This window comes from Suncus etruscus, chromosome 14 (genome assembly GCF_024139225.1).
Source record: "Suncus etruscus isolate mSunEtr1 chromosome 14, mSunEtr1.pri.cur, whole genome shotgun sequence".
Classification (NCBI taxonomy): domain Eukaryota; kingdom Metazoa; phylum Chordata; class Mammalia; order Eulipotyphla; family Soricidae; genus Suncus; species Suncus etruscus.
In genome coordinates this window covers 51,741,265-51,761,857 of record NC_064861.1, presented here as the reverse complement: position 1 = coordinate 51,761,857, position 20,593 = coordinate 51,741,265, and the positions used below count along the sequence as shown (strand labels likewise).

At 47.3% G+C, this 20,593-nt stretch overlaps 1 protein-coding gene across 1 annotated transcript; it reads right to left on the bottom strand.

Annotated features, from left to right (window-relative positions):
* Positions 1-902: 902 nt before the first annotated feature.
* COQ9 (coenzyme Q9) lies at positions 903-20,584 on the bottom strand. Its single transcript, XM_049786148.1, has 9 exons — positions 20,507-20,584; positions 14,929-15,097; positions 12,958-13,093; positions 6,482-6,624; positions 6,172-6,256; positions 4,862-4,966; positions 2,363-2,518; positions 2,135-2,188; positions 903-1,463 (listed from the first exon to the last, which is right to left on the bottom strand). The coding sequence occupies exons 1-9, from the start codon at positions 20,574-20,576 to the stop codon at positions 1,428-1,430; spliced, it is 954 nt and encodes a 317-aa protein (XP_049642105.1). The 5' UTR covers positions 20,577-20,584; the 3' UTR covers positions 903-1,427.
* Between the last annotated feature and the right edge of the window lie 9 nt (positions 20,585-20,593).

The window sequence follows — 20,593 nt, the reverse complement described above, 5'->3', positions numbered from 1 at the left end:
TACTGTGTCCCTCCAAAATGTTAAATTCTGGAGGTAGGGTCTTAGAGAGGTCATGAGTGTAGGGCTCTCAGGCTGGCATTGATGCCCGTAGAAAGGCAGGTGGTGAGACCAGAGCAATAGCAGTGGGTAGGGTGTTTGTCTTGCATGTGGCCAACCTGAGTTTGATCCCCAGCATCACATATGGTCCACTGAGCCTGCCAGGAGTAGTTTCTGAACTCAGAGTCAGGAGTAAACCTGAGCCCACCAGGTGTGGCCCCAAAACAAACAACAAAACAAAAAAAGAGAAGCAGGTGGACACACCAAAGTGTGCTCTCAGGGAAGGTGACATACCAGACCTCCTTCCTCCCCAGGAATCAATCTGTCCAGCACCCTGATGAAGACTGCCTGGCCTCTTAGACTTCTATTGTGGAGGCCAGTCAGATTCTGATATTATGTTATAGTAGCACAAACCAATACGAGCACTGGACTGAATAGGCAGAGTGCAGCCAGTCGAGGCAGGGCAGATTATAAAATCCAGAATGTCTGGGGGCTGAAGTGATATGTCAGGAGGACACTTGCCTTGCTGATCAGGGTTCAATTCCTGGTATCTTATATGATAACTAGACTACTGCCAGGAGTGATTCCTGACTGCAGAGCCAGGAATAATTTGAGTATCATCAGTCTCCAAAACGAACAAATAAAGCCAAAGCATGGGCGAGGGACAACAGCAGTCCAGGGAGCTTATGGAGAGGGACCAGGGCAATGTAATCCCCAATTCACTGAGGACCCAGAAATATAGTGTAATTGTTAACTGTACACTGGAATGGGGTGGCCTCAGCTTCAAGCCTTTCCACAACATCAGCCTCCTGGACATTTGCCGTGATTACAGGTGAAGTAACTACACACCAGGAAATGGCTGTGAGTGTTTATTATACCAGTAAACAGACTCCAGGTTCACTAATAGTCCATCAGTGACAGCTGGTGGACTGAGCCTCTTTTCGATGAGCAACGTGTACTGGACTCAGGGAGGGGATATATCTGGAGACAGGCCAGGGTACCTGGGTGCAGTCTCTCAGGACACAGGAAGCAAGAGGCAGGAGGAAAGCCTCTGTGTGCAAGAGCCTTTGCTGTGCTGTGCCTGAGTCATCACCCTAGGAAGACATCAGACCCTGGCCTGGAACCCTGAGTCTTTAGAGGAAGGTTCTGACATGATGACAGTGTCTGTGAGCCCTGACAGGCTCCTGGGTTCGGAGGCGGAAGGCATTTTCAGTGGCACAGCTGCATGGCAGATAGGCATCAGGAAGCCCTGGAGTAGAAGAACCAGTCCTGGTTCAAAGTGTATCACCAAGGACCCAGTGACTGCAGAGTCTTTTTCTTTCTCTGTGCAGGCAGGGCAGCACATGTTCTTTTCCATGTACCCATGTGGCCTGCTTCTGTGCATGCCCTGGTTATCGGCGCTGATTGAGGCCTGACAAGTTCTTGATCTGGGAAAACACAGGGAAGAAAGTGTGATGGGGCCTATACTGCTGGGAGGCCTCCCCTGGCCAAAAACACAGCAGGGGGGATGTCAAGAGGGGGCAGGACTAAGCACAGGCATACCAAACACCCTGGAATCAGGGCTGTTTTTCTGAGGTGATTAAAGTAAAGGAGGTGGTGGAGTTTTTAGGATTAAGAACCAGACTAGGGCCCGGAGAGATAGCACAGCCGTGTTTGCCTTGCAAGCAGCCGATCCAGGACCAAAGGTGGTTGGTTCGAATCCCGGTGTTCCATATGGTCCTCCGTGCCTGCCAGGAGCTATTTCTGAGCAGACAGCCAGGAGTAACCCCTGAGCACCACAGGGTGTGCCCCCCCCCCAAAAAAAAAGAACCAGACTAAACTCAAGTCAGCATCTAGTTTTGTTGTTCTATTTGCGACCACTCCTGGAGGTACTGAGTACCTGGAGGTACTCAGACCACCCTTGGAGGTGCTTGCGGCCACATGTGAAGTACGGAACTTGGGTCCACCATATGCAAGACACGTGCCTTCCCGGCTGTTTTATCTCCCTAGCCCATCAGTCAATTATTAGCTTTCTACCTAAGGCTCAGAGATAGTGGGGATGAACTCATGCTATAAGGCTTATAGGGCCCTGAGGGTTGGGGAGCAGGGCTATACTCACCGTCACTGCGGCACCCATAAGTCCCTGCACCAACGCTTCGCTAGTGGACTTGACCTAGAAGAAGTGGTTGAAAGGTGAGATGGATGATGAATATAAGTAGGCCAAATGTGGCTGAGGAAGGGCAGGTTGGAAGCACCAGCCAGGTTCTTTTTGGACTGTTGGCTGGGGTCAGAAGAGAGACAAAGTATAGTCCTGAAACGCCCTAGATGGCTAGTGAGCCCCAACTACCTGCTTAGCAGTGTGGCCTATGTTCATTGCATCATTAATCCGGTTCTCCAGGAAGTGCCATGTGTCCTGAAAGTCTGGGGAGGAGTCTTGCATCATCACCAGCTCTGCAGTATTGTAGATGCCAGCCAGCACTGCCCGCCGTGTGTACCAGTTAAACTGCAAACAAACCCATGAGGAGTGAGTGATGGGGGAGGGATGGAGGGGTGGGTCTTCCCCCAGAAACCAGCTATTGGGACTCCACCACCATTGTTCCTACACTTGCTGGGCCTCAGACTAACAACGTGTGCTCCTGGCCAATCTCAACCTTGTGGGGTTCAAAGCTCGCAGGCCTGATGAGAGGGTTAACAAAGTGGATGGTGAATGAATACCAGAGGGGGTCTGGCTATGGACTACTTTGGGAGATTCTGGGGGAAAGATGAGGTGATAGAGTATAGAGTTTTGGGCTTCTGGTAAAGTGGCGGGATCAGGGGGCCGGAGAGATAGCATGGAGGTAAGGTGTTTGCCTTTTTTTTTTTTTTTTTTTTTTTTTGATTTTTGGTTTTTGGGCCACACCCAGCGTTGCTCAGGGGTTACTCCTGGCTGTCTGCTCAGAAATAGCTCCTGGCAGGCATGGGGGACCATATGGGACACCGGGATTCGAACCAACCACCTTTGGTCCTGGATCGGCTGCTTGCAAGGCAAACGCCACTGTGCTATCTCTCCAGGCCCGGCGTTTGCCTTTCATGCAGAAGATCATTGGTTCAAATCCCAGCATCCCATATGGTCCCCTGAGCCCTGAGCCTGCCAGGAGCGATTTCTGAGCGTGGAGTCAGAAGTAACCCCTGAGTACTGCTGGGTATGACCTAAAAACCAAAAAAAAAAGTGGCAGAATCAGGATTCCTGGTCAGAACAGGTGTTCAAGCCCCCAGTGCCTCTGACTGTCATGGCAGGCTAGTCTTCAGAGATCCTACTCAGCTACTCTCTGCTTTATTCCTTTCATTGCTTCGCTTCCTAATTTCTCCATTGGCGGTATATTCCCATGGGGAGTAAGAAGAGGAGAAGTTTATTAAAGCACTTTGTTAGGAGAGCTTTCTGTCTCCCCATCCTGGATTCTACAAAGCACTACCACATATTAATTTCTTTTATGAAGCGCTCTCTCTCCTTTTTAATTTCCTACCAGAAATATGATAGCATTAACAAGTCAGATTCTTTTTTGGTGCCTGTTTAAAGGCTTATTGATCTCTCAGAAAAGCAGGTCAAGATGAGCAGGGGGGAGGAAGGGGAGTTTCTTTTTAAAGTTCAGGGAGTCTCCAAGGCATCCTTTTAAAAATCAGTCTCATGAATGACACTGAGAAAGCCAGCCTGAAAGTTAACCCTTTAGAAATGGGGGAAGAGGGGCTGGAGAGATAGCATGGAGGTAAGGCGTTTGCCTTTCATGCAAGAGGTCATCGGTTCGAATCCCAGCGTCCCATATGGTCCCCCGTGCCTGCCAGGAGCAATTTCTGAACATGGAGCCAGGAGTAACCCCTGAGCACTGCCGGGTGTGACCCAAAAACCACAAAAAAAAAAAAAAAAAAAAAAAAGAAATGGGGGAAGAACAGCTATGAAACAGCAGCTATGTGGCAGGGACATAAGAGCCCTGCAGGAAGTAGGCAGGGACTGGCTGAGGGATGCTCAGTCGGAGTGGCCCTTCTCTCAGATGGGAAGGAAGAGTAGAACCTTTCTAGGGGTGTGGGATCAAGAACATATCAATCAACTTCTTTATTTTGGGTCTTACATGTGATTAATCCTGGTTCTGAGCTCAGGAATTACTCCTAATGATGCTGAAGGAACATATGGAATGCCAACCTGGGTTGACTAAATGCAATTGTCTTAACCACTTAACTATCATCCTCCATCATGAATTTTTTCCTCCCTCCTCCTCCTCCTCCTTCTTCTTCTTTTTGAGAAATCGCTCCTGGCAGGCACGGGGGACCATATGGGATGCTGGGATTCGAACCACCGTCCATCCTGGATCAACTGCGTGCAAGGCAAAAGCCCTACTACTGTGCTATCTCTCTGGCTCTTCTTCTTTTTGTTTTTAGTTTTTGGGTCACAGCCGGCAGTGCTGTGACCATATGGGATGCCGGGATTCAAACCACCGTCCTTCAGCATCTAAGGCAAATGCCCTACCACTGTGCTATCTCTCCAGCCTTCTTCCTTTTACTTATTAATTTTTTTAAAATTTTTCTTTGGTTTTTGGGCCACACCCGGCAGTGTCAGGGGTTACTCCTAGCTGTCTGCTCAGAAATAACTCCTGGTAGGCACAGGGGACCATATGGGACACTGGGATTCGAACCAACCACCTTAGGTCCTGGATCGGCTGCTTGCAAGGCAAACACCACTGTGCTATCTCTCCGGGCCCTCTTCCTTTTATTTTTAAGAAGGTAGAAAAGTTTATTGGAAAGAGGAAAAACGAGAAGGAAGTCCCTAAGTTCTTTGCCCAACTCTGGCTTTCCCCCAGGCTGACTAAAGACTCACGTCAGTGGACTGGTCCCCGGCGTAGTGCCACATGTCATCCACCATGCTGGTGAGCAGGTTCAGGCTGGGAGGAATATTGTGCGGCAGCAAGAGGATACCGAGAGCCTGAGGAAGGGACAGTATAAGGACAGTGCATGCAAGCCTCAGCAGAATGGGGGGGTGCCGAGAGCCTCATGCCAGGGAACCTATGGGGACTCACTGCCACTCCCCCGTGTGAGCACCTGGTGGTGAATGAGCTTGACTACCGCTGAGGGGGGGTAGGGGCACATTTTCTCCCGAGGAGGCCCAGTAAAATTCGTAGTCCGTGTCCTATAAACTTGGTGAGGGGTGGGGCCACAGAGAAGGAAGGACTCACCTAGTCTAAGCCCTGAGAACAAGGAAGCAGGGAAGAAACAGAGTCGGGAGGGGAGTCTGGGGTCACCCTCAGACCTGCTGCATCCTCACCCTGGTTTCCCTCTGAAGCCCCCCAATAGGTCTCCCCCTTAGCTGGATAACCCCTGCTTCTACCACTACCTTTTTTGTTTGTTTGTTTGTGAGCCACACCCAGCAGCCTTCAGAGATTACTCCTGGCTCTGTGCTCAGAAATTATTCCTGGCAGGCTTGGGGAGACAATAAGGGATGCCGGGGATTGAACCTGGTCCATTGGGATTGGCAGTGTGCAAAGCAAATGCCTAACTGCTATGCTATCACTCCAACCCTGACCAGCACCTTAACTCAAGCTGATGCCCATCACCCCTTGAATGATTCTCCAAATCTTGTAGGTTCAACTTTAGTTGATGCATTCATTACCTGAACCTCCAAATCCTCCTCCTAATATAAGCGATGGCACAATCCAGAGATGCCCCTGTTAGTGGGCACTGCCTCCTGAGCATCAAGTCTTGCCACTTGGCCAACAATAAAGCCACTGGCTGTGGCCTGTGAGAGCTGCTTGAGGGAGTGACTGGACTTTCCTAGTGGCCTGAGTTGGGATTAGAGGTGTAAAGACTGAGCATGACCTGGAACAGGGCTGGATTCCTGGCTACCCCAAGACCCTCTTCTCCTGACCCAAGGAGGGACACTCCAGGTTGTTTACTGACTGCAATGACATACTCAAGTTTTCCCAATGAAGGGTTGGAGAGAGTACAAGCACTTGCCTTGCCTGTGGCCAACCCAGATTTGATTCCCTTGTACTACATAGGGTCCCTAAAACCTGCCCAGAGTGGTCTTTGAGCAAAGAGCAAGGAGTAAACCCTGATCACTGTGGGGTGTTGGCCCCCCAAACACAGAGAGAACAATGCATGACCTTCAGGGTCTGGACATGGCTGCCATACCCGGGGCCAGTGCTCAATGTAGGGGATCAGCATTCTCAGCCTCAATTCCACAGCATCCCTCAGGAACTGGTCTGTTTTCTTCTTCCTAGAAGAAATAGAAATCATCTAGGCTCTGGGACAAAGACTGGGTAGGGCATGAGACAGATTTTTGGAGGGTGAATGGAAGGATCCCACTAGATATGGCCACAGGTCCAAGGACAGATGCAAGACAGCAGCCAATTCAGCACACCAAAGCAGGGGAACTGCTCCAGGCCATGGTGCTTAACCGAGCCCATAGACCCTGCCCATTCAGTAGTGCTTGGAGACTTACTCTGTTTGGCCCAGCTGTATAAGCTTCTGTTCCTCTTCCAACAGATTTCTGAGTTTGGAGTTGCACTGGGTCACAAAATGCAGGATCAGCTCGCCACCATCACTCCCAAACATGCTGGCAGCTGCCCGGGAGAGCCCTAGAGACTGCAAAGGGGCAAAGGAAAAACAAGCAGAAAAAAGTGTGGATAACAGATACTTGTTTACCCTGTTTACCACTAAGGCCTCTTCTAGTAGGCAGAGCTTGGCTGCCAGCAGGTCGCTCCCACTTTGTCCTTCTGGGCTTCACAAATAGGGATCAGGGAAATAGGGGTCCACTTCCACCAGTTTTGGAAGGCAGGGCAGTGTTGATCAGTTCTAGTGATTGGTTTTTTGGACTTGTTTTGGGGCTATACCCAATGGTACTCAGGGGTTATTCCTGGCTTACACTCAGGAACTGCTCTTGGTGGGCTCAGGGGACCCATACAGGAAGCCACAGATCAAACCTGAGTGCTGTGTTTAACACAATCTCCCTGGGCCGGAGCAATAGTTCAGTGGTAGGGCATTTGCCTTGTATGTGGCTGACCCAGGATCGACCCTGGTTCAATCTCCAGCATCCCATATGGTCCCCTGAGCCTGCTAGGAGCTATTTCTGAGTGCAGAGCCAGGATTAATCCGAGTGCCACTGGATGTGGCTCAAAAACACCAATAAATAAATAAATAAATAAATAAATAAATAAAATAAAATAAATAAGATAAGCTCTCTACCCACTATGATATGGCTCTGGACCTTCCAGTGGTGTTTGGGGGCATCAGGGCCATATCCAGTAACATTTGAAGGTCTCCGGCTCTGCAGTTGGCAGTGTTCAGGGGGCTGGGTGGTACAAAAGTTTGAACTTAAGTCCCTGAGAGTACCAGGCATGTGCCTTGGACTGCTGTTATCCCCACACCTCCACATTTCATGCTGAAGAGTGGCTTCAGCCAGGTGGCTGGGGCAAAGCAAACCCATCAGCTCCATAACCCAGAAAGCCCCTGAATACTACAAAGCATGTGACCCAGGCTTGCAATAACAAGTTCCCTTGGCCCTAAAGGGATCCTTGCCTATGGGGATGGGAAAGAGGAAGAGGTGCTCTGGGGGGGTGGCTGATGTCTGGGGACCACCTGCCAGCCCCTGAGCATTCTGAGAACAATGTGTCTGGCTCCTTCCAGCCTTTGGTTATTACCTGAGCTGCCCAGACACGTTTCCTTTCTGCCTCCCACAGCAGGTCCTTCTCCCTCTGAACTTTTGCCTACTGCTAGCCCTCTCTCTTCTCTTTTTTTCTTTTCTTTTCTTTTCTTTTCCCTCCCTCCCTTCCTTCTTTTCTTTTTTCAGTCACACCCGGCAGTGTTCAGGGGTTACCCCTGGCTCTTCACTCAGAAATTGGTCTTGGCAGGCACGGGGGATCATATGGGATGCGGGATTTAAACCATTGTATGTCCTGGATCGGCTGCATACCAGGCAAACACCCTACTGCTGTGCGCTCTCTGTCTCTGTCTCTCTCTCTCTGTCCTTCCTTTCTGCCTCCCACACCAGACCATTTCTGCCAACTGCTATCTCTCTTCTCTCCCCTCACCCCAGGGGAACCAAGGGTTAGGACAGAGAACAAGGGCAGAATGGGTGGCTTATGGCGGACCTTTCACCCAGAATGTTGGTGCCAACGTGGAATACTGCCATAACTGCTCTATCTCTGCTTCCTCTCCTGGAAAAATCTCCCCTGATAAAATCCATTTCTTTTTTTTTTTTTTTTTTTGGTTTTTGGGCCACACCCGGTAACGCTCAGGGGTTACTCCTGGCTATGCGCTCAGAAGTCGCTCCTGGCTTGGGGGACCATATGGGACGCCGGGGGAATCGAACCGCGGTCCGTCCGAGGCTAGCGCAGGCAAGGCAGGCACCTTACCGTTAGCGCCACCGCCCGGCCCCATAAAATCCATTTCAAAGATGTTTGTTCTGGGGAACTGGAGTGACAGACAGTACAGTGAGTAGGGCATTTGCCTTGCTGACCTGGGTTCAATCCCTGGCATCCTATATAGTTCCCCAAGCCTGCCGGAAATAATTTCTGAGAGCAGAGCCAGGAATCATCTCTGGGCATCACCATAAAAATAAAACAGAGCAAAACAAATCATCTCTGGGCACCACCATAAAAACAAAACAGAGCAAAACAAAATCAAAGATGTTTGTCCAGGTATATATACTAATGTTCTCAGATGTGGAAAAGACTAGTTTGAATAGATTTCTAAAGATGCCTTCAAACTAATGAATGTTTTTCTCCTTTTAATGATTACTGGTTCTAAGCAATAAATATTGCATGTGGAAGACAGTCAGGGATCTCAGTCTCAGGCTGTGAGCCCCGACCCCACATTTTCTCTCTTATTTCTGTCTCTTCTTAATCCTTAGTAGTAACCCTGCTTTTTATTTGTTCACCAGGGACTAGTTCCCAGCACTTCCCCAGATAAACTTCCCCTGGTTCAGACCTGTATGTACTTGAAGTTGTTCCTTGCTTGACCCAAAGAACTCACCTACCAAGCTCAAAACTGTACCTGGGGGTCAGAGCTACAGTACAGCTGGTAAATAGACCTGGGAAATGGCATGGCATGCACTCTTGCCCATATCAAGCTGCTCTACCATCTTATTACCCTCTTCCATTCCATTCTATCATTACACCCCCAGAACTAGTGCTCCCAGTAACTCACATCTCACAGTCAAATCACATTTTTTGGGGGTCACACCTAGCAGCGCTCAGGGGTTCCTCCTGGCTCTACGCTCAGAAATCGTTCCCAGCAGGCTGGGGGGGGGGGTGTCCCCGATATGGGATGCTGGGATTTGAACCACCGTCCTTCTGTATGCAAGGCAAATGCCCTATATCCATACTATCTCTACGGCCCCTCTAACCCCTCACATTTTTTAACTGTCTAGTTCCTGCATCTGCATTCATTTTCAGAATGAAAGCCTCCCTCAAACCATGACCTCACTTGGCCTTAAGCTTTTCCTGGCTTTATTCATCTCATCTCTCTTCCTTCACTCCTGGCTTCTTTCCACTTGGCACAGGCTGTTTCTCTGGACTGTCCACTTTTGCCAAGCCCCCAACAAACCAGGACACCCTACTCAGTGCTCAGTTTTCCTAACCCACCTTTCCACCCACCCCCTGTTAAATCAGGTTCTTCCATTCTATGTCTCAACAGCATCTTTTCCTAATAGTGCTAAGCACATTTTTTTCCCTTTCTTTTCTGGGTCATTCCTAGCTCTGTGATTAGGGATTACCCCAGGCAAGTTTGGGATCCATATGGAATACTGGGGATCAAACCTAGTTCAGCTCTATACAGCTATCTCTCTGGCCCCTGTCCCAGTTTATAAGTCAATGTTCTGCAATGAGTGATCTTGGAAAGTAAGACTTGGATCTGTACTTTTTGTCTATGCTTTCATACAGCATGGAAGTCATATGTGGCCCCGCTCAAAGATTCTGGAGGAAACTTTTTTTTTTTTTTTTGCTTTCAGTTTTTGGGTCACACCTGGCAGTGCTCTGGGGTTACTCCTGGCTCTATGCTCAGAAATCGCTCCTGGCTGGCTCAGGGAACCATATGGGATACCGGGATTTGAACCACCATCCTTCTGCATGCAAGGCAAATGCCTTACCTCCATGCTATCTCTCCAGCCCCACGTTTTATTAGTTTTAAGATGCACATAATGTATTATTTTATTTTTTTATTTTATTTTATTTTTTTTGGGGGGGGGGACCATACCCAGTGATGCTCAGGGGTTACTCCTGGCTCTGTGTTCAGAAATCGCACCTGGCTTGGGGAACCATATGGAATGCCAGTGGATCTAACCCCGATCCGTCCTAGGCTAGTGCATGCAAGGCAGATGCCTTACTGCTTGCGCCATTGCTCCGGCCCCAAAATGTATCATTTTGAATAATCACTATGATTATTCAAAATATCATAGATGTGGCACTGTTTTATAGGCATTTTTTATTTAATGATGCATAAAATCACAGTGCTTCTGACAACCAATGGCACAAATTAATTAGAATTAATTTTGATAAGAAATACTTTTTTTTTTTTAGGTCATACCTGGTGGTGCTCAAGGTTTATTCCTAGTTTCGGACTCAGGGATCATTCTGGTAGGGTTTGGGGTGCTGAAGATTGAACCCAGGTGAGCCATGTGCAAGGAAAACACCCTAACAGCTGCACTAATGCTACAGCCCATATAAATAAGCAATTATTTCCTACAAAGGCTGCCTTATTTTATTTGGAGGGGGCACACCTGGCAGTGCTCAAGGCTGATTCCTGGCTCCACACTCAGGTGCTGGGGACTATATGGAGTGCCAGGAATCAAACCCGAGTTGGACATATGCAAGGCAAGCCCCTTACCCACTTTGGCTAAAAGGCTACCTTTCATTTTCTTTTTAAATTTTTACTATAACACTATGATATACCAAGTTATTCATACTGCGTTCGTTTTAGGCAATAAATATTCAAAAACCAATCTCACCACTAGTGTGCCTTTCTCTTCATCAGTGACCCAATTTTCCACCCATTACCCTAATCTGTCCTCTTTACACAAACAAATTTACTTCATATTGTTTGATACACACAAAGGCAAATGGAATGATCAAAACTTAGAACAAGGGTCAGTTTGAAATAATTTTTTTTTGGGCCACACCCGTTTGATGCTCAGGGGTTACTCCTGGCTAAGCGCTCAGAAATTGCCCCTGGCTTGGGGGGACCATACGGGACGCCGGGGGATCGAACTGCGGTCCTTCCTTGGCTAGCACTTGCAAGGCAGACACCTTACCTCTAACGCCACCTCACTGGCCCCTTGAAATAATTTTTTAAATCTCTCCATACTGTTAATAAAATCAATGCCTAAATATTTACTGGGCTGTGGCTGGTGCTAGTTGAGCCTTCTGAGTTATTGTTTTGATTCACTGAAGTTGGAAGATTTCTATGTAACTTTCCCATCAAATTTCTTGTGATATTAGTGGGATAATATAGCAATGAATTTTTTGTTTGCTTTTTTGTTTTTGGGTCATACCCAGCAGTGCTCAAGGGTTACTCCTGGCTTTATGCTCAGAAATTGCCCCAGGCAGGCACAGGGGAACCATATGGGATGCCGGGATTCGAACCACCGTCATTCTGCATGAAAGGCAAACGCCCTACCTCCATGCTATCTCTATGGCCCCAGCAATGAAATTTTGAAGTGACTTAGGTGCGTCCAGGATCTACAGATCTAAAACAAATTTGGTGGGGTCAGAGCAATAGCACAGCAGTAGGGTATTTACCTTGCACGCAGATGACCCGGGATGGACCTGGGTTCAATCCCCGGCTTCACATATAGTTCCCCAAGCCTGCCAGGAGCTTTTTCTGAGTGCAGAGCCAGGAGTGACCAAAAACCAAAAACCAAAAACCAAAAAAAAAAAAAAAAATGTGGTTAGGTTGTAGAGCTGGGCCATTTCTGTGGGAGTGTACACAGGTGTGGTGGTGGCTGCTGTGGCTTCAGGCAGAGAGGGGAATGGCCAGGACCAGACTACCTGGTAAGAGTCTGCGAGTCTGCCTTTTGAACCTAACTCTCAAGTATCAATTTTATGACATTTTAATTTCCTCTAGGAGTCTTTTAATATTAAAAAAAATTAGCTAGTGAGCTAATTGAGGGGTTAAGCTTGCTCTTGCCTTTCATAGTTTGATCCTTAGCAGGGCATGACCCTTCCCAAGCACTGTCTGTAGTGGTCCCTCAATCCCAGCATCAAAGAGTGTGGCCCCCAAACCAAAAATCAATGAATCAAGCGAGCAAGCTAGCCTTGGGGGAAGATCCAACTCCACGGGGGAAAGCAGGTTTTCTCCCTAAGCAAGGGCTTAGAGTTTATTCTCAGTAGCATGAAACAAAATAAGCCTTCTCTTTTTTAGGGGAAGGGGTAATTTTTTTGTTTGGGGCCACACCCAGCAAGCTCAGGTCTCACTCCTGGCTCTTCACCTAGAAACTAATCCTGGTGCTACTTGGGAGACCACATGGGATGTTGTGGATTGAACCCAGGTTGGCCACATGCAAGACAATAGCCTCACCTGCTGTACTATCTCTTTGGCCCCAATAAAGTCCTTTTGATTCTGTTACTGAGAAAAAAGCAAAACCTTCAGCAACGGGCCCGGAGAGATAGCACAGTGGCGTTTGCCTTGCAAGCAGCCGATCCAGGACCAAAGGTGGTTGGTTCGAATCCCGGTGTCCCATATGGTCCCCCGTGCCTGCCAGGAGCTATTTCTGAGCAGACAGCCAGGAGTAACCCCTGAGCACCGCCGGGTGTGGCCCAAAAAACAAAAACAAAAACAAAACAAACAAACAACAAAAAAAAAACCTTCAGCAACCTTAGCAGAGAGTGGTTCCACCATAGTAGTGAGGGGCTCCATCCAAGCTGTAGGCAAGCCTGAGGCCTTGTGTTCTGGCTGGAACTGCATCCCCACGTCCACACATACCTGTGCTCCTTCTGCAATGGCTTCCACTGTCCAGCCGTGGACAGGCACAAATTCCAGAGCTGCTGTCAGGATGCGGTGCTGTAGTTGCTCCTCGCTCTCATGGTCCTCCTCTTCCTCACCACCCTGATCTGTGTACCTGAGGTTCAAAATAGAGAAATACACAGGGATGGTTCCACCCCCCCACCCCCCAATACCTCATTTGGTTTGCTGGCTGGATAGGTAAGCCTATAACAGCCCAGAAACCAGAGCCCTGTACTTCCCCTGAACCATCAGAAAGGGGTTTATTCTGGGTGAGCATAAGTGCTCAGAGTGAGATACAGTCACAGGAAGAAAAGGCCAGAGTTCTCCTCCCTTGGTCTCCGGATTTTCCTGCTTTCAGAAAAGCTATTTCCCTGAATCATACTGCTGAACTGCTTCTTAATACTTCTTTTCTGTTCTGCTGGACACACCTAGTGGTGCTCAGGACTTATGCCTGGCTCTGCACTCAGTGATCACTTCTGGTGGCCTTGAACAACGAGTTGAATTTGAGTTGGCTATGTGCAAGGCAAGTGTCTTCCCTGCTGTACTATCTCTTTGGCTCAAGAAAGAGTATGTTGGGGCCGGAGAGATAGCATGGAGGTAAGGCGTTTGCCTTTCATGCAGGAGGTCATCGGTTCAAATCCCGGCATTCCATATGGTCCCCCGTGCCTGCCAGGAGCAATTTCTCAGCCTGGAGCCAGGAATAACCCCTGAGCACTGCCGGGTGTGACCCAAAAACCACACAAAAAAAAAAAAAAAAAAAAGAAAAGAAAGAGTATGCTGTAAGAACATGTGTGGCTGAGTGGGAAAGCAAGCTCTGGAAAGCATGCATGGTGCAATATAATGAATCATCTTGGAAAAGGGTTTTTTTGTGGGGTGAGAATTAGGGGTTGTACCATATCTGGCAGTGTTAATAGTTTACTCCCGGTTCTGTGCTCAGGAATCACTCCTGGGAGTGTAAAGAACACCGAATACAGTGCTGGAGATTGAACCTAGGTCAATCACATATAAGGTAAGTCCCTCATCCCTGTACTATCTCTCTGGTACCAACCAGATAAACAGATTTAAATATTGGGGCCAGAGTGATGGCACAGCGGTAGGGTATTTGCCTTGCACGCAGCCAACCTGAGTTTGATTCCCAGCATCCCATCTGGTCCCCTGAACTTGTCAAGGGTGATTTCTGAGCACAGAGCCAGGAGTAACCCAAGTGCCGCTGGATGTGGACCAAAAACCAAAACAAAACAAAAGGAAATAGATTTAAATATGATAATGCTTAGAGAAATAACTAAAAGAATAGTTAAATAAATTGACTTTTGGTGATTATTACTTGTTCTTTGGGGGGACCATACTCAGCTGTGTTGAGGGACTATTGTTGGCTGAACTCAGGAATCATTCCTGGTAACACTGGGGGACTATAAGGGATGCCAGAGATCAAACCTAGCAGGTGGCCAACCATGGTGATTATTACTTGTTCTTTGGGGGGGACCATACTCAGCTGTGTTGAAGGACTATTGTTGGTTGAACTCAGGAATCATTCCTGGTAACACTGGGGGACTATAAGGGATGCCAGAGATCAAACCTAGCAGGTGGCCAACCATGTTTCTGTATACTTCTTTATATTGCTTAGATGTCTTAAGAACATACAATAATATATATATATATTTTTTTTGTTTGTTTGTTTGTTTGTGGGTCACACCCAGCAGTGCTCAGGGTTTACTCTTGGCTCTATGCTCAGAAGTCACTCCTGGCAGGCTTGGGGGACCATATGGGATGCCGAGATTTGAGCCACCATCATTCTGCTTACAAGGCAATCATACCTCTATGCTATCTCTCCGGCCCCAAGAATAATTTTTACAAACAATAGGTTCCCCTTAGAGGTGCTGTTAAAGGAGGGAAGGTATGATCAAGCATACAAAATGGACAGGAACAGGTGGAAAGGGCTTCTTGGCTCACCTGGGGGGTGGATGAGAAGATGTTGGATTGGGCTCTTCTGCTCCTTGCGTCTCAGATTGTTGGTGAGAAAAGTTGTGGGGTGGCGGCTGCTGCTGTTCCTGTGCAGACCTGAGCTGCAGAACTGAGGCATGAAAGGCCCGGTACCCCAGGGCTGGCTCGCAGCGGGACACTGAAACATAAATGCACTAGTCACTCAGGGACAGTGGACAGGGAAAACCCTTTGATTAGCAAGGAGGGAAGAGAAATGGGAAGAAGCATAGCAGATAGGAGCCAACTCAGAACTATGCGTCCAAGTGCCAGACAGAAATCTTGGGCAAGTTGGCAACTGAGGTAAAAATATGAGGTTGGGAACAAGATCAGGTTTTGAAGCCTATTTCTGTCCTCTGTTATCTGTGTGAGTTGTAAGCCACTTTTATCCCAAAGTACATGCTTTTAGGGATGGAGTGATATAGTACAGCAGGTAGGGCACTTGCCTTGTATGCTACCAACCTGATTTCTATTACTGGCATCCCATATAGCCTCCAAGCACTGCCAGGAGAGAATCGCTGAGTACAGAGCCAGGAGTAATTTCTGAGCACTGCTATGTATGACCCCAAAATGGGTGGTGGGGGGAGGCCAATGTTTTAAAAAACATACAATTGTGGGGCTGGAGTAATAGCACAGCGGGTAGGGAGTGTAATCTCTGAGCACTATTGGGTGTGCCCCTGAAAACAAACAAAAAAAAAATCCAGACAGGGGCTGAGCAATAGCACAGTGAATAGGGTATTTGCCTTGCATGCGGCCAAACTTGGTTCAATTTCTGGCATCCCATATCGTCCCCCAAGCCTGCCAGGAGCAATTTCTGAGTGTAGAGCCAGGAGTAATCCCTGAGTGCAGGTGGGTGTGCCCACCCAAAAGAAAACCCCCAAACCCTCAAAAAACTTCCATACAATTAAGAGTCTATTTGTTTAGTTGGTGAAGCCCAAGAGAAAGTGAAAGGGGCTTGAGATAGTCTCTATTTTGGCCAGGACAGAGCATTGGCAATGGCTATAACCTACTTTATTGTGTTATGTGTGGAGTTTGATCCCTGGCAAGAAAATGAGACTAGACAAGAAAAGGCCAAGTACTGACTCCAAAGAGTTAGCCTAGTGCTGTTGAAGTGCTTGATCTCAGCACCACCAGAGGCCCCAATGTTTATACGTTGTCTCCGGAAAGGACACTAATCACACTCTGCTTTCTCATCTTCAGTACAAGCTACACCCTAGTCTACATGAATTTGTTTTTGGGGTCACTCTCAGCAGTTTTCAAGGGTTATTCTTGGCTTGATGTTGAGGGTTCACTCTTGGTGGTGTTCAGGGGACATGAAGTTCAGGGGATCGAACCTGCACACAAAGCACACACTCCAGTCTGTTAAGATTGCTGGCCCTCTACTCCAGTGATCTTTTCACTTGTTATTTTTGCCTATGTGTGACACTGATATTTTTTTTTTCCTTGCAGGGGAGTGGGATGCAGCTTTGCACTATACAAAGCAGTGCTCTTGGCAGTGCTTGAGGATCACATGTGGTGCCAGGATCAAATTGGGGCCAATCAAATCACATGCAAGGCAAATGTCGGTAATAGGGATTGAACCTAGGGCCTCATATAAGGCAAATTCTTATCTCTCAATAAGAAGTTAGGGGCTGGGGCATTTGCCGTGCAAGCAGCTGATCCAGGACCTAAGGTGGTTGGTTTGAATCCCAGCTTCCCATATGGTACCCCTGTGGCTGCCAGGAGCTATTTCTGAGCAGATAGCCAGGAGTAACCCCTGAGCACCACCGGGTGTGGCCCAAAAACTAAAAATCAAAAAAAAAAAAAAAAGGAAGTTAGGGACTGGAGAGATAGCACAGTAGTAGGGCGTTTGCCTTGTAAGTGGCTGACCCAGTACAAAAGGTGGTTCGATTCCCGGTATCCCATATGGTCCCCTGAGCCTGCCAGGGGTGATTTCTGAGCACAGAGCCAGGAGTAGTCCTTGAGTGTAGCCGGGTGTGATCTCCTCCCCAAAAAGGAATTTATCAATTTTTATTGACCATTGAGCTACATCCTCAGCTCCAAATATATTTCCTTACAATAAGATCTTTGAAAAGGTCCAGGCTCCTCTTTTCCTTTTTTCTTTTGGTAGTGCCAGGGATGAAACTTAAGGCCTCGTACATGCAAAGAAACCACTTGCTCTTAGAGAACCCAAATATTTTTTCTTTTTTAACATTTTTACTACTAAAAAAAGAAATCAGGGGCCAGAGAGATAGCATGGAGGTAGGGCATTTGCCTTGCATGTAGAAGGACAATGACTTGAATCCTGGCATCCCATAAGGTCCCCTGAGCCTGCTGGGAGCAATTTCTTTTTTATTTTTTTTCGGACCACACCTGTTTTGATGCTCAGGGGTTACTCCTGGCTAAGCGCTCAGAAATTGCACCTGGCTTGGGGGGACCATATCGACGCTAGGGGATAGAACCGCGGTCCTTCCTTGGCTAGCACTTGCAAGGCAGACACCTTACCTCTAGCGCCACCTCGCCGGCCCCTGGGAGTGATTTCTGAGCATAGAGCCAGGAGTAAACCCTGAGTGCTGCCAGGCGGGACCCAAACAAAACAAAACAAAACAAAACAAAACAAAACAAAACAAAAATCAAACTAGAAGGTTGGAGCAACAGTATAGCAGATAAGGCACTTGTCTTACATATAGCCAACCCAGGCTCGATCTCATCACCATAGACCTGAGGCCCACTAGCATTAATCTCTGAGTGTAGAGACGGGACTAAGCTGCAAATACTGCCATGTGTTGCCAAAACAACAACAACAACAACAAAACCAAAAAAAAAAACAAAAAACAAAAAAAGCAGTCAGAGAGGTGGTATGACAGACTGGAAGTTTACGATGCATTCAGCACACTCAGTGTATACCTTAATACCCTATATATCCCTCCAGTCAATCTGGAGTGGTCTTTGAGCACAGAACAAGAGTAAGTCCTGATCAGTGCTGGGTGGGACTTGCAAATTAAACACCCACACTCACACACCCCCAAAACCAAAACGAAATTTGGCTGGGAACCTGCAAATCAAACACACAGACACATACACACACATCTTGGCCGGGGACCGAACACACACACACACACACACACACACACACACACACACACACACACACCCCAAAGCAAAACTTGGCCAGGGAGATAGTACACACATCCATACTGACCACACACACACACACACACACACACACACACACACACACACAAAGCAAAACTTGGCCAGGGAGATAGTACACACACACACACACACACACACACACACACACACAACAAAGTAAAACTTGGCCAGGGAGATCATACAGTAGGTGGGGCACTTGTTTTGCATGTGACTAACCCAGGTTCTATCCCCAACATCTCATAAGGTCCCCAAAGCATGGCCCACTACTGGTATAATTCAAAATGCCATGCCCCTCAAATCTTGAATTACAGACAAGTTGAAATAACTGCAAAACACCTTTATATCTTCTACGCAATACATTTTACTCTTCAACTCATCATGGTTTATTTTGGCATTTGATTCTTTTTTTTTGGGGGGGGTGAAGGGTCAGGGGCCCACACCCAGCAGTATTCAGGCTTATTCCTGGCTCTGTGTTCAGGGATCTCTCCTAGTGAGACTCATGGGATTAAACCTGGATCAGCTATGTGCAAGGCAGATGTCATACTCACAGAATCATTAACTTCTAACTTAGCAATTCTTCTCTAAACATTTTGGTATGAGCATTAAATTCAGTGCTTATTGTTCTCTTGAGGTGACCCTTTAGGTATCATGTACAAATCTTAAGTGTGTCAATTCTGTTCTGACAAATACACTTGCATAATCTGACTCTCTCTCCAGAGATGACCAAAGTTGAGAATTTCTACTGTTATTCCTTCCCACAAGCTTCTCTGAATTTTTCCAGTCCAGTTTTGCCTGTCATAGAATTTCATCTAAAGAGAAACAGTGTGTTCTTTTGTGTTAAGACTTCTTCCACTTAATATTTTTTGTTATTTGCTTCTTTTTTTTTCCCCCTTTGGCTACATGGACAATGCCCAGGAGTTATCCCTGGCTCTGCACTCAGGAATTACTCCTGGTGGTGCTTGGGGTCCTTATGGGACACTGTGGATCAATCCCAGGTTCGCTGTAAGGCAAGTACCCTGTTTGTTGCACTATTGCTCCAGCCCCATATAGTATAGTTTTTAGACGAATGCATATTTATATGTAAACCAGCACCCACTTTTATTGCTTAATAGGATTGAGACACTACCATCTGGCCTGTTTCAGTGCTAGCTATTATGAATAAAGCAATTAAGGATATACGTATATAAACCTTTTTGTGGGAAAAAACCTTTTTGTGGATTAATACCATGCTGACGCATAGGCATTCCTTTTCCTAAACATTGGTAGTTTAGAGTTTTGCAAAAAGAAAAAAAAATGGGCACTTATTTACACATGCAGATTCCATGGGCCAATTTTGGGAATAATTTTAAATGAACCAGAATAGCACATGGAAAATCAGTGCATAGGGGAAAAAAGGTGCAAATATTCCTAAATCGGGAAAGGGCAAGGGAGGTCCCAAAGTAATAGAGCTTTGATTCATCTAATCTTAGAAGTCTCGGCAAATACTTATTTCATTAGTTATATGTTGATGTTAACGTGTCAGTTCTTAATTCTATTGGTTGTAGGTAACATGGGTTCAAATTTACTCTTAAGTCAACGTCACTATCTGGAAGAACTTGCATGGATAAACAAAAATAGTGGCTTGACAGTAAGAAAAGTGGTTCGAGGCTATCAAAGGATCGCAGGTGTGGTGGGGAGTAAGAGCCTTATAAATTGTATTTTCTTTTCTGACACTTGTGTCTCTTTTCTCTCTCTCCTCTCTCTCTCTCTCTTGTGTCTCTTTTCTCTCTCTCGTGTCTCTTTTCTCTCTCTCCTCTCTCTCGTGTCTCTTTTCTCTCCTCTCTTGTGTCTCTTTTCTCTCTCTCCTCTCTTGTATCTCTTTTCTCTCTCCTCTCTCTCTCTTGTGTCTCTTTTCTCTCTCCTCTCTGTCACTTGTGTCTCTTCTCTCACTTGTCTCTTTTCTCTCTCACTTGTGTCTCTTCTCTATCGTGTCCCCTCTCTCTCCTCTCTCACTTGTGCTCTTTTCTTCCACTGTTTCTTTTCTCTCACTTGTGCCTCTTTTCTCCACTTGTGTCTCTTTTCTTTCACTTGTGTTTCTTTTCTCTCTCACTTGTCTCTTTTCTCCACTTGTGTCTCTGTTCTTTCACTTGTGCCTCTTTTCTTTCTCTCACTTATATCTCTTTTCTCACACTTTTGTCTCTTGTCTCTCTCCTATCACTTGTGTCTCTTTTCTCACACTTGTCTGTCTTGTATCTTCTCTCTCTTTCTCTCTCTCTCTCACTCTCACTTGAGTCTCTTCTCTATCTCCCTCCTTCTCCGCGTCGATGCCCTTGACCTCACCTTGCTCGGCCCCTTCCGCCCTGCACCCAGTCCGGGTCGGCCTCGCGCATCCTCCCCGCGCCTCCCTGCGCCCGCCCCCAGCTCGGCCGCTTCTCACCGGGCAGGCACCGCAGCCGCTGGAGCCTCCAGCCCGCGCGGCCGAGCGCGCCCAACACCGCCGCCGCCATCTTGGAAGCGGGCACAC